Raw genomic sequence first — 16,068 nt, 5'->3', positions numbered from 1 at the left:
GCTTTGCACTTAGTGATCAGCAAAGTGGCAAGCTTTGCACACAAAAATAAATTTTCTGTTTGCAACTTCACTGATGGGCAACTCAGAGTCAATTTTTGTGAGAATTTTTCACATATTCTTTGCGTTTAAGAGTGACCTTTGCAAAGCTATTGTCACAAAACACTATTTTTAGGAGAAACAGGGCCTTATTTAGAACTTGGCAGACGGTTACTCCGTCCCAATATATCCAATGGAATTTAGATTTTGGTGGACATGATATCTGTCACTGTTGTGATGGAGTAACTCATCCCCTCAGTTCTAGATCAGACCCACAGTCTCTTCATATTTGCTTTTATCAAAACAACACAATCTTCCTGTAGTTCAGAAAACTATTTATAAATCTGGCCCGCAACCCCAATGCAAACCTTTTGTAAATCTGGGCATTGGCATTTGTGACTTGTGTGTTGCAGTGTTGTTTTGGTCAGATAGCGATGTGTGCAAGTGCTCGATTGGGGTGCTTCGGAGGATGTTGGGAGGTGGTTCTACATGGCTCTGGATCTCTTGGTTTGTCCAAGTGTCACAGGACATCTGGTAAGAATCTATGCTGAAGAGCACGCAAGATATTCTGTTTGGTCATATATGATGATGACCATGCTTGCATTCTGACATAAAAACAGAAATGCATAGCAGGGGTGGCCAGTATTGTAACGGTGAGAAGTGTGGTGAAGGGGGCAGGTGCGCTGGTCCTCTGGTGAATGGGCACATGGAGGTGACAGATAATACTGGGCGGGCTTGAGTACGTAGGTGGTTGGCAGGGACGAGACAGCATAACATGGCATCATGTGTTCTGAGTGCTAACATGCAACTTGGATGAAGTTGTAGTTGCCATGCGTGTTGAGAAAACATCACGTAGGAATGGACCAGTCCCCACAATTACCTACGAGGCGTGCAGGTGGCAAGCAAGTCACCATGGAGGACAAAGATGAAGAGATGTGACTGTCTTTTGTCTCTTACATCAGACTGATCACAGCATCCTCAGCGTGGTCCTGCCGGCAGCATTTCTGATTGGCTGTTTACCAGTGGCACAAACCACATTGATGCCATCTCTCTCTAGGGCCCCAAGTGAACAACATTAGGAAAGAGATAACAGACCTCAGAAAAACATCCTTCTCACAACCAGTAACAACCCAACGCTAAACCGTTTCATCAACCCTTCCAGAACCTGAACCCTGACCCACTTACTTCTCAGCGCGTCAAATATAAATTGAAAGGCAGGTGTGAAATCTCAATAAGAAAACGGAATATAATATCACAGGGATATCAGAAGACCAGCTATACATTTCATCACCACTATGAACAAACACAAACTCATAACTTTCTAAGCAATTGTAGGAAAGTGGAGTATTGTGTGGTGTGGGGTTAGTCCTCACCATTTGAAACTATTGCAGTACCCCAGAGATGGTCCTTGGATTCACACTAGGAAACCTTTAGCTCAGTCCTGCTAGTGTGGCTAAAGCAGTCAGGCTTTACTTAGAGGAACATGTGTTAAAGCATTTCACAGCACAAACATTGATGCTAAGTAGTTCAATCAGACACCAATTTATTAAAATAGGGCTCATTTGTTTACGATTTTACACTCCAAAAAAACAGTATACGTTTGAGAGAACCAGCGGTATCGATTTCAGAAGTAATAGAAAATCACTGCAGAAACTGCATTTAAACATTTCATCGAAGTCACTGGGATAATGTGGTATGATAAACAAAATGAAGATAGAAAGTGAGTTACGTGAACCCCTTGGGGGTTAAGTTAGTGATGTCCCTTGGACCAGATCACAGCAGTCCGAGCAGTTTTACCTGGCTCGTGGAGCCTGGGTGTAGAGTTGTCCTAGTTGTCTGTGGTGGTGAACGAGATTTGTGTTGAAGTCAATGGCAGGGATGCCACTGGGGGAATTCAACCACTTGGAGGTTGAGCTGGAGGGAATCCTTCCAGAGTTAATGTGGCCAGGTCCATGGGAGCAAGCCACAACAGTCAGTTCGCTCCTGCCAGGCCCACGGGTCTGAGTGCACATTTTTCATGGCTGTCTGTGGTGCTGAACGGGGCTCGGGCTGGTGCTGTTTTTACCATATACACAGTGCTGCGGAAAAAGGGATTCAAACACTCAGCTGTAGAGTAACTATTGATGTTAGTCACAGGTTCTGGGTTGTTCTCTTGTCTTGTAGCATTGAGTTAAGGGGTCAGTAACCTAGCTGGTGACCAACAAGCCTTAGCAGTGGTAAGCACAGCAAGATGCTTTGGGGACATTTGGAGGTCCAGGGGAGTGTGGTTGAGGCCTGTTACTTCATGGAAGGCTGGACTCCCAGAATGTACTACACCAACTGGATCTGTACAATCCCTTCGTGGACCTGATAGCTAGTGATTGTTTGGTTTCAGAACGTCTTTTTACCTACAATTTGCAGCGGACTGGTGCCACTAGTCCATGGGAGACTGAGAGCACTTCTGGCTTCCACAGGGGTCCCTCCGGTTGGGGGTGAAATGTTTCAGCCAAGGTTTCGGATAGATCATGCAGGTCCCAGTCTGTTGCCTCATGCACAGGGTTTCCCTCTTTTGATTTGGAGCCGTGGGCAGAGTCTGATTTTTGGTGATGTAGAGCTTCTCTGTGTCCTTCCAAGTTAGTCCATCAAATCTGAGGTTCTGGTATCTGGGTGTCCTTTAAATCCTGGATTAAGGGGAGTTAGAGGTGTGGAGGCTAGAGGGCAATGGGCAGCTAGCTCCTACAACTAATTCACCCCTGGGGTGACCACATTGGTTGGACAGGTCACCTTAGCTACCCAGAATCCTCTGTTCTGCCACTCCTAAGATGGCAGAAACTACAATTCGGTGCACGGGTCAGACTGCTCACCCTGGTGGTGTGGTCAGCCTGTTGCGGGTGTGCACGGTCCTGCATACCAAATTTCCTGCCTGACCATGAGCAAATGTACCTGGGGCAGGGGGAGGGCTGTTGCCTCGCTGGAGGACAGGGCAGATGGCTATCAGGAGCTTTGCAGCATTTGAAGCTCACCGCCCTGATGGCTCTTTCTACTAGCCTGGATGGGGGAGGGAGGTGGGGGGGTGACCTCCTGTCCACCTCAGCACTTTGTTTTGATCTCTGGGAGGACCCAGGCTGCCTGGCAGAGGTCAGAACTCTGTCTTCGTGGCTGCAAGTGATGGAAAAAGCACAGTCTGCTTGGCCATGGCACAAAGGAGGTGGCAAATTAGTGGGCAGCTATTCCTCGAAACGGGCTTCATTGTGGGGAGAGAAGGCATATAGTTTGACACCAAACTTGAATTGTTTCATCTTCATCTAAGTGTTTCTGGTCTTCTTGCACAGCACCCTCGGTGGAATTCCCAAGAGTCCTGCTATTTAAGCAAAAAACAATAGGAAGCAACCACCCAACATTATCCATATTTTTCTTGATCAGTTAGCCCAATTTTATTTTTGTGGGCAGGGCTTGATTGGTCAATAGCTGACTCAATCCAAGTAAAGATCAAAGAAATCCAAAGACCCCGCCTACACACGAGCACCAATAACAACCCTTACACCTGCTATGGAGGCTGGAGGCCTGACTATTTCTTGAGTTGTATTTTAATCAAATAGCGGCAGGGAGAAATCCAAACATACCCGATCTTCATGAAGCGGTCCTCGGTGCTGTCCCACACATATCGTATCTTCTGAACCCGAATAAATCGAACCTGCAAAAACAAAACAAAACACAGTGTTAGAGCTAACACCCTTTGGCTAGTCCTCCAAATCTTTAGCTGAGTTTGTTCTTGTTGATGTTAGGACTCTGGACACTTTACAACTGCTAACCAGCTCTAAAGTGTTTGTTGTCTCCCCTTAAAACATAGGAAAAATGGCCACTACCTGACTGGCACATCGCAGTCCCTTGTAAATTCATGGCATGTTGAAACAATACAGAGATGGGACAGAATGCTGTCTTCGCGTGATTGGCTGGGGTAACGTAATGTGACGGGGTGGGCGGATGGTCCGAGGTGGTGATAGGGTGAGTTTTGGAGGTAGGCTGACGTGGTAGGATGATGTAGTCAGGTGATGTAGCAGAATCATAAAGTAGGTTAGTCTGGTAAAATAATGGGGTTGGGTCACAGCAGAGGCAGATGGGGGTATGCTTATGAGTGTAAGCAAGGATCTCACCAATCAACAGTAGCAGCGAAGGATTCTGCAGTGCAGTGACTAAGAATACCACACACACAAAGACACACACACACACACACACACAGAGACACACACACACTGACACAGACACACACACAGACACACACACACACACAGACAGACAGACACACAGACACACACACACAGACACACACCGATACACACACAGACAGACAGACACAAACACACACAGAGACACAGACACAGACACACACACACACACAGACAGACACACAAACACACACACACACACACACACAGACAGACAGACACACACACACACACAGACACAGACACACACACACACAGACACACACACACTGACACAGACACACACACAGACAGACACACACACATACACACAGACACACACACACAGACACACACCGATACACACACAGACAGATACAAACACACACACAGACACAGACACACAGACACACACACACAGACACACACACACAGCCAGACACACAGACACACACACACACACACACAGACACACACACAGACAGACAGACAGACACACACACACACAGAGACACAGACACAGACACACACACACAAACACAGACTCACACACACATACACACACACACACAGACACACACACACACACAGAGACACACACACAGACACACACAGAGACACACACACACACACACACACACAGACACAGACACACACACACACACACACACACAGACACACACAGACATACTCAAAATAAAATCCTGGTTTGAAAGTTAGTCACCACATATATATAGGAAGCAGTTGGCACATTCACCTGCACCCATTACGTCACGTTTCCATTCAAGACATTTCGGCTCAGAATATGGTCGATCAATTTCAAATAATTGTTCATAAGGCACGTTGAGCACGTGTAGACACTTTGCATGTGCAGAGAAACGTTTTGTAGACGGACACAACAGCAGACACTTTCAAGGAGAGTTACTTTGCCTGAACACAATGAAGAAAAGCACTGAGTTATAGATCTGGGCAGGGCCCATGATACAGTGACGTTTCCCTGGGAGGGCGGTGCTTTGGGCTTCCCATCAGTCTCACTGCCTCCTCCCTTGAGGTGAACTGTGCTAGTTGGAAATTGTCGAACCAGGAAACGTGTATTTAATCCTGGTTCCTCATCTGGATAATTTGTGTGCCCCTGGGAAATCACCATTTCATTCTATTTTTCTGTCCCCGCTGGTGTCCACATTCTCCCACTCTCCAAATGGGACCATGACCCATCCATGTTGCAGTTTCTCCTTCAAGCCATCTTTAGGCCCCTCGTTCTAAGCTCCTATATGGTTGAAATAGTGGGATGTGGACACCCTGACATGCAGCCTAACGTGTCCCACCAGGCAGCTGGCTGCAAGCACCAAAAAAACAGCATATTTGCTGCAGGCTCTAGGAAAGACACCAAAAACACTGGAGAAACCTGCACAAAACGTTGGCCATGTAACCCAGAATCAAGGCACACATAGCCTGGGGAGGGCACACAGCCTGGGGAGGGCATGGCGTCTCTGTGGCAAGACTGTGGTTTCAATTCCATAGGTCCAGTGAAGCCTTCAGAAAACGTCCTAACTGAAGTCATTTAAGTAAGTGACAGCAAAACCTCAGACGTTCCCCAACCCCTTTTTGAAACTGTGTAAATAAATACTGACAGAATCAATCTGGGATGAGATGACAAAACATGCAAACCGATTTGTAGTTTCATTTTGGAAAAATAAGCGAATCATCCTTAGAGGATGTTTCGAAAAATTCAGTCCAACCCCATGCAAATTGTTAGTATTGGAGGGAATTTTGCATGCATAATTATGGGAAAAATAATTCCACCATCTGGAAATTATGAATTTCACTATAAAACTCCTTCTGAATTAGACACGTGACTCCCCCCCCCCCCCCCCAACTTTTTGACTAAGAAAAGAGATCCATCACCTAAAGGGGCTCAAGAACCTTAGACCTTTCTGTGACCAGTCATCAGTGACATGTAGTTGACCAATATTGAGCACGATGACGTTTTAGAAAGCATCTTTAGACCTGGCTATCTCTTGCCCATGATTCCCCGCCACTGCCCAATCTAGTCTGATGTGTTTCTTTCCTCGGGTGTCCCCACGTTTAAATTAAGTTGATATCCAAGGTGGCAGCAGGATGCTCTCTTGTGAGTGACAGCATGCTCTGTAAATACCCTGTTCATTAATGCATCCATTCATTCATTCATTCATTCATGCCCATATATTTCCCTCACTTCAAAAATCTACCAGAGCCCACGATGGGTTTACCTTTTTCTCTGGTTTGATGATGGCTCTGTTGACCGCGGCATGCTTGTCGGCTGTGATTGGATCGTCATCTTCGCCACTCGCGTGCTCAACAGCGCCGCCAGGTAGATCCACCTCACCTTCTTCCGGGAGTAGTTTTTAGACTCGTCCTAAAGAAAGAGGTCACATGAGAGTCTACATCCAAGGAACAGCAGAATTAGCGGTTGTTGTCAGCATCAAGGATGTGTCCCAGTAGTTTTCCAGCAGTACTGACAGAGCTCAATGGAAGATGCACCCTGCACAGCAGTGTTGTTATTTCCATTACATGTCATGCTTTTTATCGAACGACATTTCAATACATTAAAATGACTATCACTTGCAACAATTATTTTGACATTGCAAGCAATCTCTACCCTCGCTGGAAGATTTTGGGGAAGAAGGTCTCTACTGCTAAAAATCTTTTTTTTTAAATAGAGATGAGTGGTGCAGTTTACAACTCAAGTGCTTTTAAAAAGCTAATGGATTTCTATACAAACATGAAGGAGTAAATAACTGAAAAATCGCCTAGAGCCTGCTGTGGCTGACCAGGGTTCTTGGCAGAGATCTGTTGTCAAACAAAACATTTCATAAGATGGGGAAAGTATGCAAATAACATCGAAATGTGAAATAAAAATGTTCTAAAGCACCGTGTTTTTTATGGGCTATTTTCTGCTTCGTAAGTTTACTCCTTATGGGGGGTTGATGGGCAGTCAGTCTTCTCCCTACGGGCCACTTTGTAAACCATAATTGCATTTTCCTTTCCAATGTCCGTAAACATTTGTTAGAAAAGCAAACGGCGTAGAGATACCTTGTATGTAAATTCACCTTTGCCTCAAATGCGTCTATGTTTTGTTTTCTGGAACTGGACATTTGGTACCTCAGAGCAGTGAGGAGGTTCTTCTTAGTACATTGGTGCTTGCATTCTTCCCAGAGCACTGCAAGCTTTTTCAACAGTTATTGGCAAATTTGTCAACTGTGTACGTTAGCAAATAGTCATGCATGAGAGCCACAAGGGATCTACAAATTATATGCGGTGTAAAATACGAGTATATGTGCTTTAAAGCATCTATTTCACTCGGTTGAAAGTGATTAATTTGACAGTGGATAAGTCAGATGACACTGTGGGCCTGATTCTAACTTTGGAGGACGGTGTTAAACCGTCCCAAAAGTGGCGGATATACCACCTACCGTATTACGAGTTCCATAGGATATAATGGACTCGTAATACGGTAGGTGGTATATCCGCCACTTTTGGGACGGTTTAACACCGTCCTCCAAAGTTAGAATCAGGCCCTGTGTTCGGTAACAGCAAGGTCGGATGCATGGTGCCAAATGTAAAACTTTTCTGCAAGTACCCATGTTAAAACGGTGACATGGGCTAAATGAAACGTTTCCAGTGCGACCCTATCAGCAACTCAAGCATAAGTCTGTGCAAAGGGAGAAATGCACTTCTTTGAAACTCAGACTAACGATAAAGTAGATACGCTTAATTAGCAATAAAATAAATAATCATATATCAACATATATTTTTATTTTAAATATCACAGGGATAAGAATGAATGATGTAGTGTTCTGCCTGTTAAAAGACCAGTTTGCCTCCCTGAAGCTTGTCCCAAATTAGTTTCAGTCACAAATCTCATTATCCCAGAAACAGGCGTGAAAAGGCCTGAATAAGCTATTGATCTGAAATCTGTCCGGCCACTGGGCTTCCTGAAGTGCCGCTCGCTGGCAGGTTGCTGTGACGTGTCAAGAACTCCGATCTGCCTACTTAAGACTACTGGCGGGCCATTAGCTTTATTTTGAGTCAGTGAAACTGGAAGGTTGCCCTCAGAACCAGAACAACTCTCTTCTTATCGACCTCCCAATGGCTCAAACGGTCTAGAAATTACTAAGGAGAGTGACTACTGCCGTGGACGACCTCTGGAGGCTGCGAAGAGGAGAAAGTCTAAGCAATATCGTGAGATCCATCCTTCTGCAGTAACCTGGCAAGATCAGCTGTAATTTGACTTTTCAATGTGGCGCTGTTTGGAAGGGGGAAAAGGTGTTTTCTCATTCAGTCCATGTAATGAAATCCAAAGTGCATTACCTGAAAAGTTGGCAACTTTTGAAGATCTAGTGAAGAAGGTTTAGAACTTTTGCTTTTTCGATCAGTACTTTGTGATATTGATGTTTGCTGACGTTTGTCCTTTAATACTATGGGCTTGATTTAAATCTCAGCGGAGGAGAATACTCTGGGCCTCATTATGACCCTGGCGGGCGGCGGAGGCCGCCCGCCAGGATCCCGCCCTCCAAATTACCGCGCCGCGGTCAAAAGACGCGGCGGGTATTACGAGTTTTCCCCTGGGCTGGCGGGCGGTTCCAGTTAAACCGCCCGCCAGCCCAGGGGAAAACGACCTTCCCACGAGGATGCCGGCTCGTAATCGAGCCGGCGGAGTGGGAAGGTGCGACGGGTGCTACTGCACCCGTCGCGTATTTCACTGTCTGCAAGGCAGACAGTGAAATACATTTTGGGGCCCTCTTACGGGGGCCCCTGCCGTGCCCATGCCATTGGCATGGGCACGGCAGGGGCCCCCAGGGGCCCCGCGACCCCCCCTACCGCCATCCTGTTCATGGCGGCTTTCCCGCCATGAACTGGATGGCGGTAGGGGGGGTCAGAATCCTCATGGCTGCGGAGCGCGCTCCGCAGCCATGGAGGATTCCAATGAGCAGCGGAAAGTCAGCGGGAGACCGCTGACTTTCCGCTTCTGACCGCGGCTGAACCGCCGCGGTCAGAATGCTCATTGGAGCACCGCCAGCCTGTCGGCGGTGCTCCCGTGGTCGGTGGCCCTGGCGGCCACCGGCCGCCAGGGTCAGAATGACCCTCTCTGTCCCAAATGGGACAGTCAGTCAGTTTGTGATGGAGTATTCCCCTCCGCCAAGATCTAAATCAGCAGACCTTTGGTATATTCAAATTTCTACCTCCATTGACTGCTTATATGAAAAAAGCACAATTTCTTTTCATATCTTCAAGTCCCAACATTAAGGCCCTCATTCTGACCTTGGCGGTCTTTTCGCAAGACCGCCGAGTTACCGCCGCGGTAAAGACCGCCGACCGCGGCGGTATGCCGCTGCGCGTATTCCGACCGCTGGGAGCGTTCCGCCGGAATACCGCCAGCAGCCACACTGGCGGTCGGCGGGAAAGTGGAGACTGGTCAACCTCCACCGCCACGCCAGCAGAACACCGCCCCCAGAATTACGACCCACATTTCTGTGTGGCGGTCTTCTGTTGGCGGTCTTCTGTTGGCGGTCACGTCCCTATGGCTCCCGTCGCCTCCCGGAGGACCAACGCACAAGGTAAGTTGATCGTCCGTGAGGGGAGGGGGTGGGGGGGTGTTGTGTGATGTGTGCGTGCATGGGGGTGTGCGTGTGAGTGTGTAGAGGGGTGCTGCTGTGTCTATGGGTAATGTGTGCTGTTCGGCAGGTGCGCATGTCGGCATGTATGTGTGCGGGTATGTGTCCCCGTTGTGTATGTGTGTGTAGGGGGTGTGTATATGTGCATGTTGGGGGTGTGTGCATGTCGGGGTACATGTATGTACATGTCGGGGTGGGGGTGGGGAGGGGGTTCGTACCACCTCTGGGGGGTGGCAGGGGGGTGGAGGGTGTGGGGGGAGGACTCGGGTGGGTAGTGGGGGGTGGGGGAGACCCCTATCAGTGCCAGGGAAGGAATTCCCTGGCCCCGATAGTGCTTACCGCCATGGTTCGCACGGCGGTTCCCGCCCGCAAGAAACCGCGGCGGTAGGCAGGGTCATAATACCCTTGGCGGTCTTGGGACGACCGCGGGGCCGGAGTGCGCAAACTCCAGCCCCGCGGTCATGACCGCCGCGGCGGTCGGAGTGGAGAAGTAGCGGTCGGTCGCGGCGGGGACCGCCGCGGTCAGAATGCCATTTTTAATACCGCCGGTCTGTTCGCGGTCCGACCGCCGTCTCTCCGCCGACCGCCAGGGTCAGAATGAGGGCCTAAATTTACTCCCGGCGACGTCACTGTAATCAATATACGTTTTTCTGTTTAACTTCATTGATTTGAGTTGTTTCCATTCTTTTTAAAAGTAATGGTGGGGAAACCGCCATGAAAAGGCTGGAGGAGAACAGGGTTGGAATCAGCAGGGAGGTGCTGAGTTCAGCACCGCCGTGGCTGATTACAAGCAGGTCCGCTGTCAACCCATTGGGATATTGGATCCTGGTGGAGATGGCGGTCTGTTGGCGAGCCGGTCCACCAAACCTGTAATATGGCGGTCGGAATGCTGCAGCACGGCGGTCTGACTGCCATCGCGAGACTGGCGGTCTTGTGACTGCCAGACTCGTAATAAGGCCCTTAGTTTCTTCACATCCTAACTACATATGTGGTACCTTTCCTGATCTATGCTTTCAGTCTTTGGACGACTGCATGTGCACTTGTTAACACTTCTTTTGGGACCTTTGCATCGGAGGCCGCAGCACCTTTTTTTACACCTGGTTGTGATCATGTTAAATGTGGAATTCAAAGCCCTCGTGTTAAACATTAAGAAACTGAGGGACACATTTATTAATGTGACCCAGTGCAGTCCGGAGCAGCTCAGCAAGCCGCTGTGCTGCACTGAGAGACACCGCCTAATACAGCGCATTCCTGCCTTTTCTCAGTGTTGACACACAATGTGCTGCCTGACACCAAAGCAGGCACTGTTGTCCATGGTGCAAGGGTGCCTGCTTTGTAGGCGGGATTGTTTTTGTGCAGGAAGGGACACCTCCCTGCACAAAAACATTCCCCTGAGGCTTTTTGATCTTTCTACGTGTGCTCCAGAATGCAGCACACATGGAAAGAGTAAAATAGAAGGAGAAATAAACATATTTTCCTTCCTTATGCCTCACCTGCTGAGGCGTAGCAGTTTTGGTTCATTCCTAGGTCTACTACTTATGGTAAATCTGGGAATGTGTGAAAATCTATTGGTGTTGCATAGGAACACCCACACACCCCCAATGGAACATCTCCCTGGGGCAGAGTAACGCAACACAGCCATTTGCACTGTTTTATGTTACTCTGGCTTTATCAAGCCACTGAAGGCCATGTTAGTCTTGATAAATCACACTTTAAGAGTTGCGTCACACTTGCACCTCATTGCCTAGTGCAAAAGCGACGCAACCTATTAATAAATCTGCCATTGAATTCCAAGCCTCTGAGCATCCCCTATCATGACATAACTGTGCATTAAATTGTTGATATGCTTTCTCCATGTACCCATCATTCCCATCTTTTCTAGGCACCCAATACTTCCAAATAGAAGAAAAACAAAAAGTATAAGTATCAACTTTCGACAAACCAGGAACATTCATAATAATGTGAGTCAGCATCCCAGAGCCCTCCCCAGCAGGCAACCTCCTCTACACCACTATTGTCTAACTGCTAGATCCATCTTCTTCTCCCCCATTTTTGTCTCCCAATCGATCCTCATTTGTCTGGAATATAGGTATTAAATAGACAATGTTCTTGATGGTCATCCCAATACATTATCTGATGTTCACTGCACATGGGCTCTCTTCTGCCCACTTTGCCCTCCTACTTGTATTGGCAGCTTCACCGTAGGCCTGTTTCACCTTTTTTTTGTTTTTTTTAAATCTGTTTATTGAGCATAGCATTCACATAACAGTACATTGGCTGTTAATGATTTATCAAATTATTTGCCTACATATATAAACTTGCGCAGCCTTATTGCATAGTGACTTATACAAAAAAGAGAAGAAAATAAGATATAAACAAACATAAGGTTTTGCTAACAGAGCAAAAAAGGAAGAAACATTCAACTTAAATACTGTACGACAACTACTTGCCGAATAACGATGCAGCTAAGCGTGATTAATGTCATTGCTGATGTTGGCCGCCACTGACAAAGGTTAGGAGAGGTAAGAGGAAGGAGTACAGCTGATATGTGTAAGTATGTGTAGAGCGGAGGACATAATTGGGGCGAGGATTATGTTTTGCGGCGTGCGGCGGGATGCTGATCAGGATTAGTGTTGAATGAGCTGGGTTTATCTTGCATGAAGGCTTAAGTGCAATGAAAGCAGCCTGGTGTAGCACATTGATACTTTGAGGATAAGAGTGAGAATACCAGTAATGACAATAAATGAGATTGAGGCAGTTCAAGTATCATGCTGACCGTATCAACCTGGACTGTAAGGGTTATGTATGGTGCGCTATTCACGGGGGGTGCAAGTCATCCCGCGCTTCTATTGCCACCACGAAAGTGTTCCAGTTTTCGGGGCCCTCCTCAATAAGACCTTTGTGTTGCAGTAGGTTGAGTGTCTGCGCTTTGGCTTGTGAATGACTGTGTAAGTCACGAAGCCAAACCAGGTGGGGTGGGACATGTGGAGCCTTCCAATGTGTTGCTATCAGACGTTTGAAGACAACAAACGCTAGGTCTATAAATCTGTGTATCTGTTTATCTCCCCTGGTACGGTGACGTATGCCCAATAAGCAGGACTCTGCTGTGGGGGATAGGAAAAGGGACGAGATGTCTGCTGTGACGTCTGTGACACGGTGCCAGGCCAAGTTTATTGAGTGGCAGCTCCAAACCATGCGGTAAAAGTCGGCTGCTGGGGTAGCGCATCTTGGGCATGACGGAGTTGTGTTCGGGTATATTCTTTGGATGCGGGCTGGGGATAAGTAAGAATGGTGGATATAATTGAATTGGGTGTAACGTAAATGAGGATTTCGGGATATTGATTTGATCGTTGCAAGAGCAGCGATCCAAGTTTTTTGTAGTAATGGTGAAGAAAGGACCGTGTCCCAACGTGCCTTAGCGTGCAGCAGGGTGGTACAGACTGCTGCTAGTAATTTTTTGTATATTTTAGTTATGGTACCTTTTGTGTTACCTATTGTAAGGATAGTAGTGAGCAATGGGGACTCAAGAGGTTCGTCATTGCCGACATCCCAAAGCTTATTAAGAAGCAGTTTAATGGCGCTGTATGTCAGGAAGGCCCCATTGTGCATCACCCCGGCAGACACCAGTTCCGCGAAGGAGTACAGCGCAGAATTGGAGTATAGATCGCCCACCTTCAGTGTATTTATGTCCCGTGTGTTATGATGTGTTGAGATAGTTTGGGTGCCCGGCAATTGGAACAGCGGTAGCAAGGGTGAGTAAGGGGGGAAGGGAGTCCTGCCTTGTACATATCTACGCCAACAGAAGCGAGCTGCTTCCAGCAGTATGAGTTTCGGGGATAGGGGGTGAGGGCTAGATATCAATGTAGGCAGCAGCTTTTGTGGGGTCATACATGACTGCAGCATTACGCCCTCGGTGGAAGGGACATCACGAAGCCATGCAGACAGCCACGACAGTTCAGCGGCTGCGTAGTATCTTTCAAGGTTGGGCATGCCCGGCCCACCCATTTCCTGCGGGTGTTGTGTTATGGTCAGCGCTACTCTGCGTCTATCTTTGCCCCAGAGTAGGTCGGTTAGTATTGAATGCAGTTTGCTAAAGAAGGAGCGTGGTAGGCACACCGGGAGGGCAGTGATATAATATAGGAACCTCGGGAGGATAAGCATCTTGGCTATTGCTACCCGACCCATCGGGGATAAGGGGAGTGAGCTCCAAAATGGTATTGAGCTGCGGGTGGAGCTTAGTACTCTGTCAATGTTGCCCTCTTTTAGATCTATAATAGAATGATAAATCTGCACTCCGAGGTATTTAAAGGTTGCGTATGACCACAGTAGTTTATACTGCGGTAGTGTCGTATGTGTGTCAACCGGGATGGAGATAAGAGGGAAAATACTGGACTTGGACCAGTTGACATGCAGTCCAGAGGCGAGGGCAAAGGAGTCCAGCAATTTCAACACTCCTGCCAAGGAGGCAGAGTGATTACGCAAGTAAATCAGGGCATCATCTGCATATAGGGATATAATATGATGGGTGTTAGATTCCGGGATGCCCCATATATGTGCGCAGCTGCTTAGTTTAATTGCTAATGGCTCCATGGCAATGGCAAATAACAAGGGAGACAATGGGCAGCCCTGTCTGGTGCCTCTGCTTATGGGGAATACTTCGGAGATAATGCGGCCATTTTTGACACGTGCTGTGGGCTTAGAGTAAAGCATTTTGATCCAGCTGATGAAGCCGGGACCAAAACCGAACGCCTTGAGTGTGCAATGAAGATAGTTCCAGCTTAGTGTATCAAGCGCTTTTTCAATATCTAAGGAGAGGGCGACCGCTTCGGTGTCTGTGTTGCTGTACATTATATGGAGCAGCCTCCTGATGTTTAGGAGGTGCTCCTACCAGGGATAAAGCCGGACTGGTCGTGATGTATCAAGCTTGGTAGATAGGGGAGGAGCCTATTCGCTAATACTTTCCCTAATAGTTTGCAGTCTGTGTTGAGGAGGGAGAGCGGCCTGTATGATTTAACATCGAGGAGGTCACGACCAGCTTTAGGAAGGACAACTATTAAAGCTTCGCACATAGAATCTGGCAGTTGTAAGTTATGGTGTGCTTCGTTGAACACCTCTACGAACGGGAGTAGGAGATGACTAGCATGGGAGTTAAAATATTCCACCGGTAGTCCATCCGATCCGGGGGTTTTGCTGCGCGCCATTTGTGCCAGAGCTGAGTGCAGCTCTTCAATGGTAATGGGGCCATCCAGAGTACGGGTGTTATCAAGGAGAAGTTGGTTTTGAGAGACAAGTTGTAGTATATCAGTTAGGTGTTTGTCCGGTGGAGGGGGAGGAGACGTATAAAGTGTGCGGTAATATGTGGAGAAGGCTTCGTTGATGCCTGACTGAGTGTTGACGATAACGTCGGGGTTTAGGCGTATCGCGCCGATAGGCATTGGCTGCGAGGGCTGTCGGGTCAGCCAGGCTAATAGTCTACCGGATCTGTCTCCTTCAGCGTGCTGTCTTGTCATATAGTGTCTGTAGTCATGTTTGCCTAGTCTGGTGTCTGCTTCCTTATGGGCAGCCCTAAGCGAGTTAAGTGTTACTAGTGTGGACTTGTCCCTGACGACCATGTTCTCTGCATTGTGGAGTTTTACCTCTAATGCTTATAGTTCTTTGTGTACTTTTCTCACCCCCACCGTGGCTGCAAGGCAGTGTCCCCGTATCACCGCTTTATGGGCATCCCACTCTATAGAGCGGGATGATGTCGTGTTTTTATTTATCAGGAAGTAATCAGCTAATCTTTTAGATATATCTGCTTGAAAGGGGGGGTCTAAAAGAGCTTCCGGCTGCAATCGCCATGTTGGTATGCGAGTGTGCATGTGACCCCAGGCCAATGTTACACATAAAGGATTATGGTCTGATATAGTGCGCGCTAGGTATTCAGATATGCACACTTTCTGAATTACGGCTGCAGATACAAAAATCATATCTATTCTGGTATATAACTTGTGTGTGGGGGAATAATAAGAGTATTCCCGTTGGGTGGAATGGGCCATCCTCCATACATCCCTCAAGCTGTTATTTAAAGCCCAACTTGCTAGTGCTTGAGAGGCGCGATTGGAAGGGGCTGAGGTAAGCAGGGGAAACGAGCGGTCTATTTGAGTGTCTAAGACACTGTTGAAGTCGCCCCCCCACATGCACTCCAACATAGG

The 16,068-nt window shown here is 47.7% G+C and overlaps 1 protein-coding gene across 1 annotated transcript in view; it reads right to left on the bottom strand.

The window, feature by feature from the left end:
- LOC138265210 (probable cation-transporting ATPase 13A4) overlaps positions 1-16,068 on the bottom strand; it is a 389,906-nt gene that overhangs the window by 305,105 nt on the left and 68,733 nt on the right. Inside the window, 3 exon segments of the mRNA XM_069212761.1 lie at positions 3,639-3,709; positions 6,470-6,541; positions 6,544-6,615. Of these exon segments, the coding sequence (XP_069068862.1) occupies positions 3,639-3,709; positions 6,470-6,541; positions 6,544-6,615 (215 nt within the window).

This window comes from Pleurodeles waltl, chromosome 11 (genome assembly GCF_031143425.1).
Source record: "Pleurodeles waltl isolate 20211129_DDA chromosome 11, aPleWal1.hap1.20221129, whole genome shotgun sequence".
Lineage (NCBI taxonomy): Eukaryota > Metazoa > Chordata > Amphibia > Caudata > Salamandridae > Pleurodeles > Pleurodeles waltl.
The sequence above is the reverse complement of the archived record's forward strand: the minus strand, read 5'-3'. Positions and strand labels throughout refer to the sequence as shown.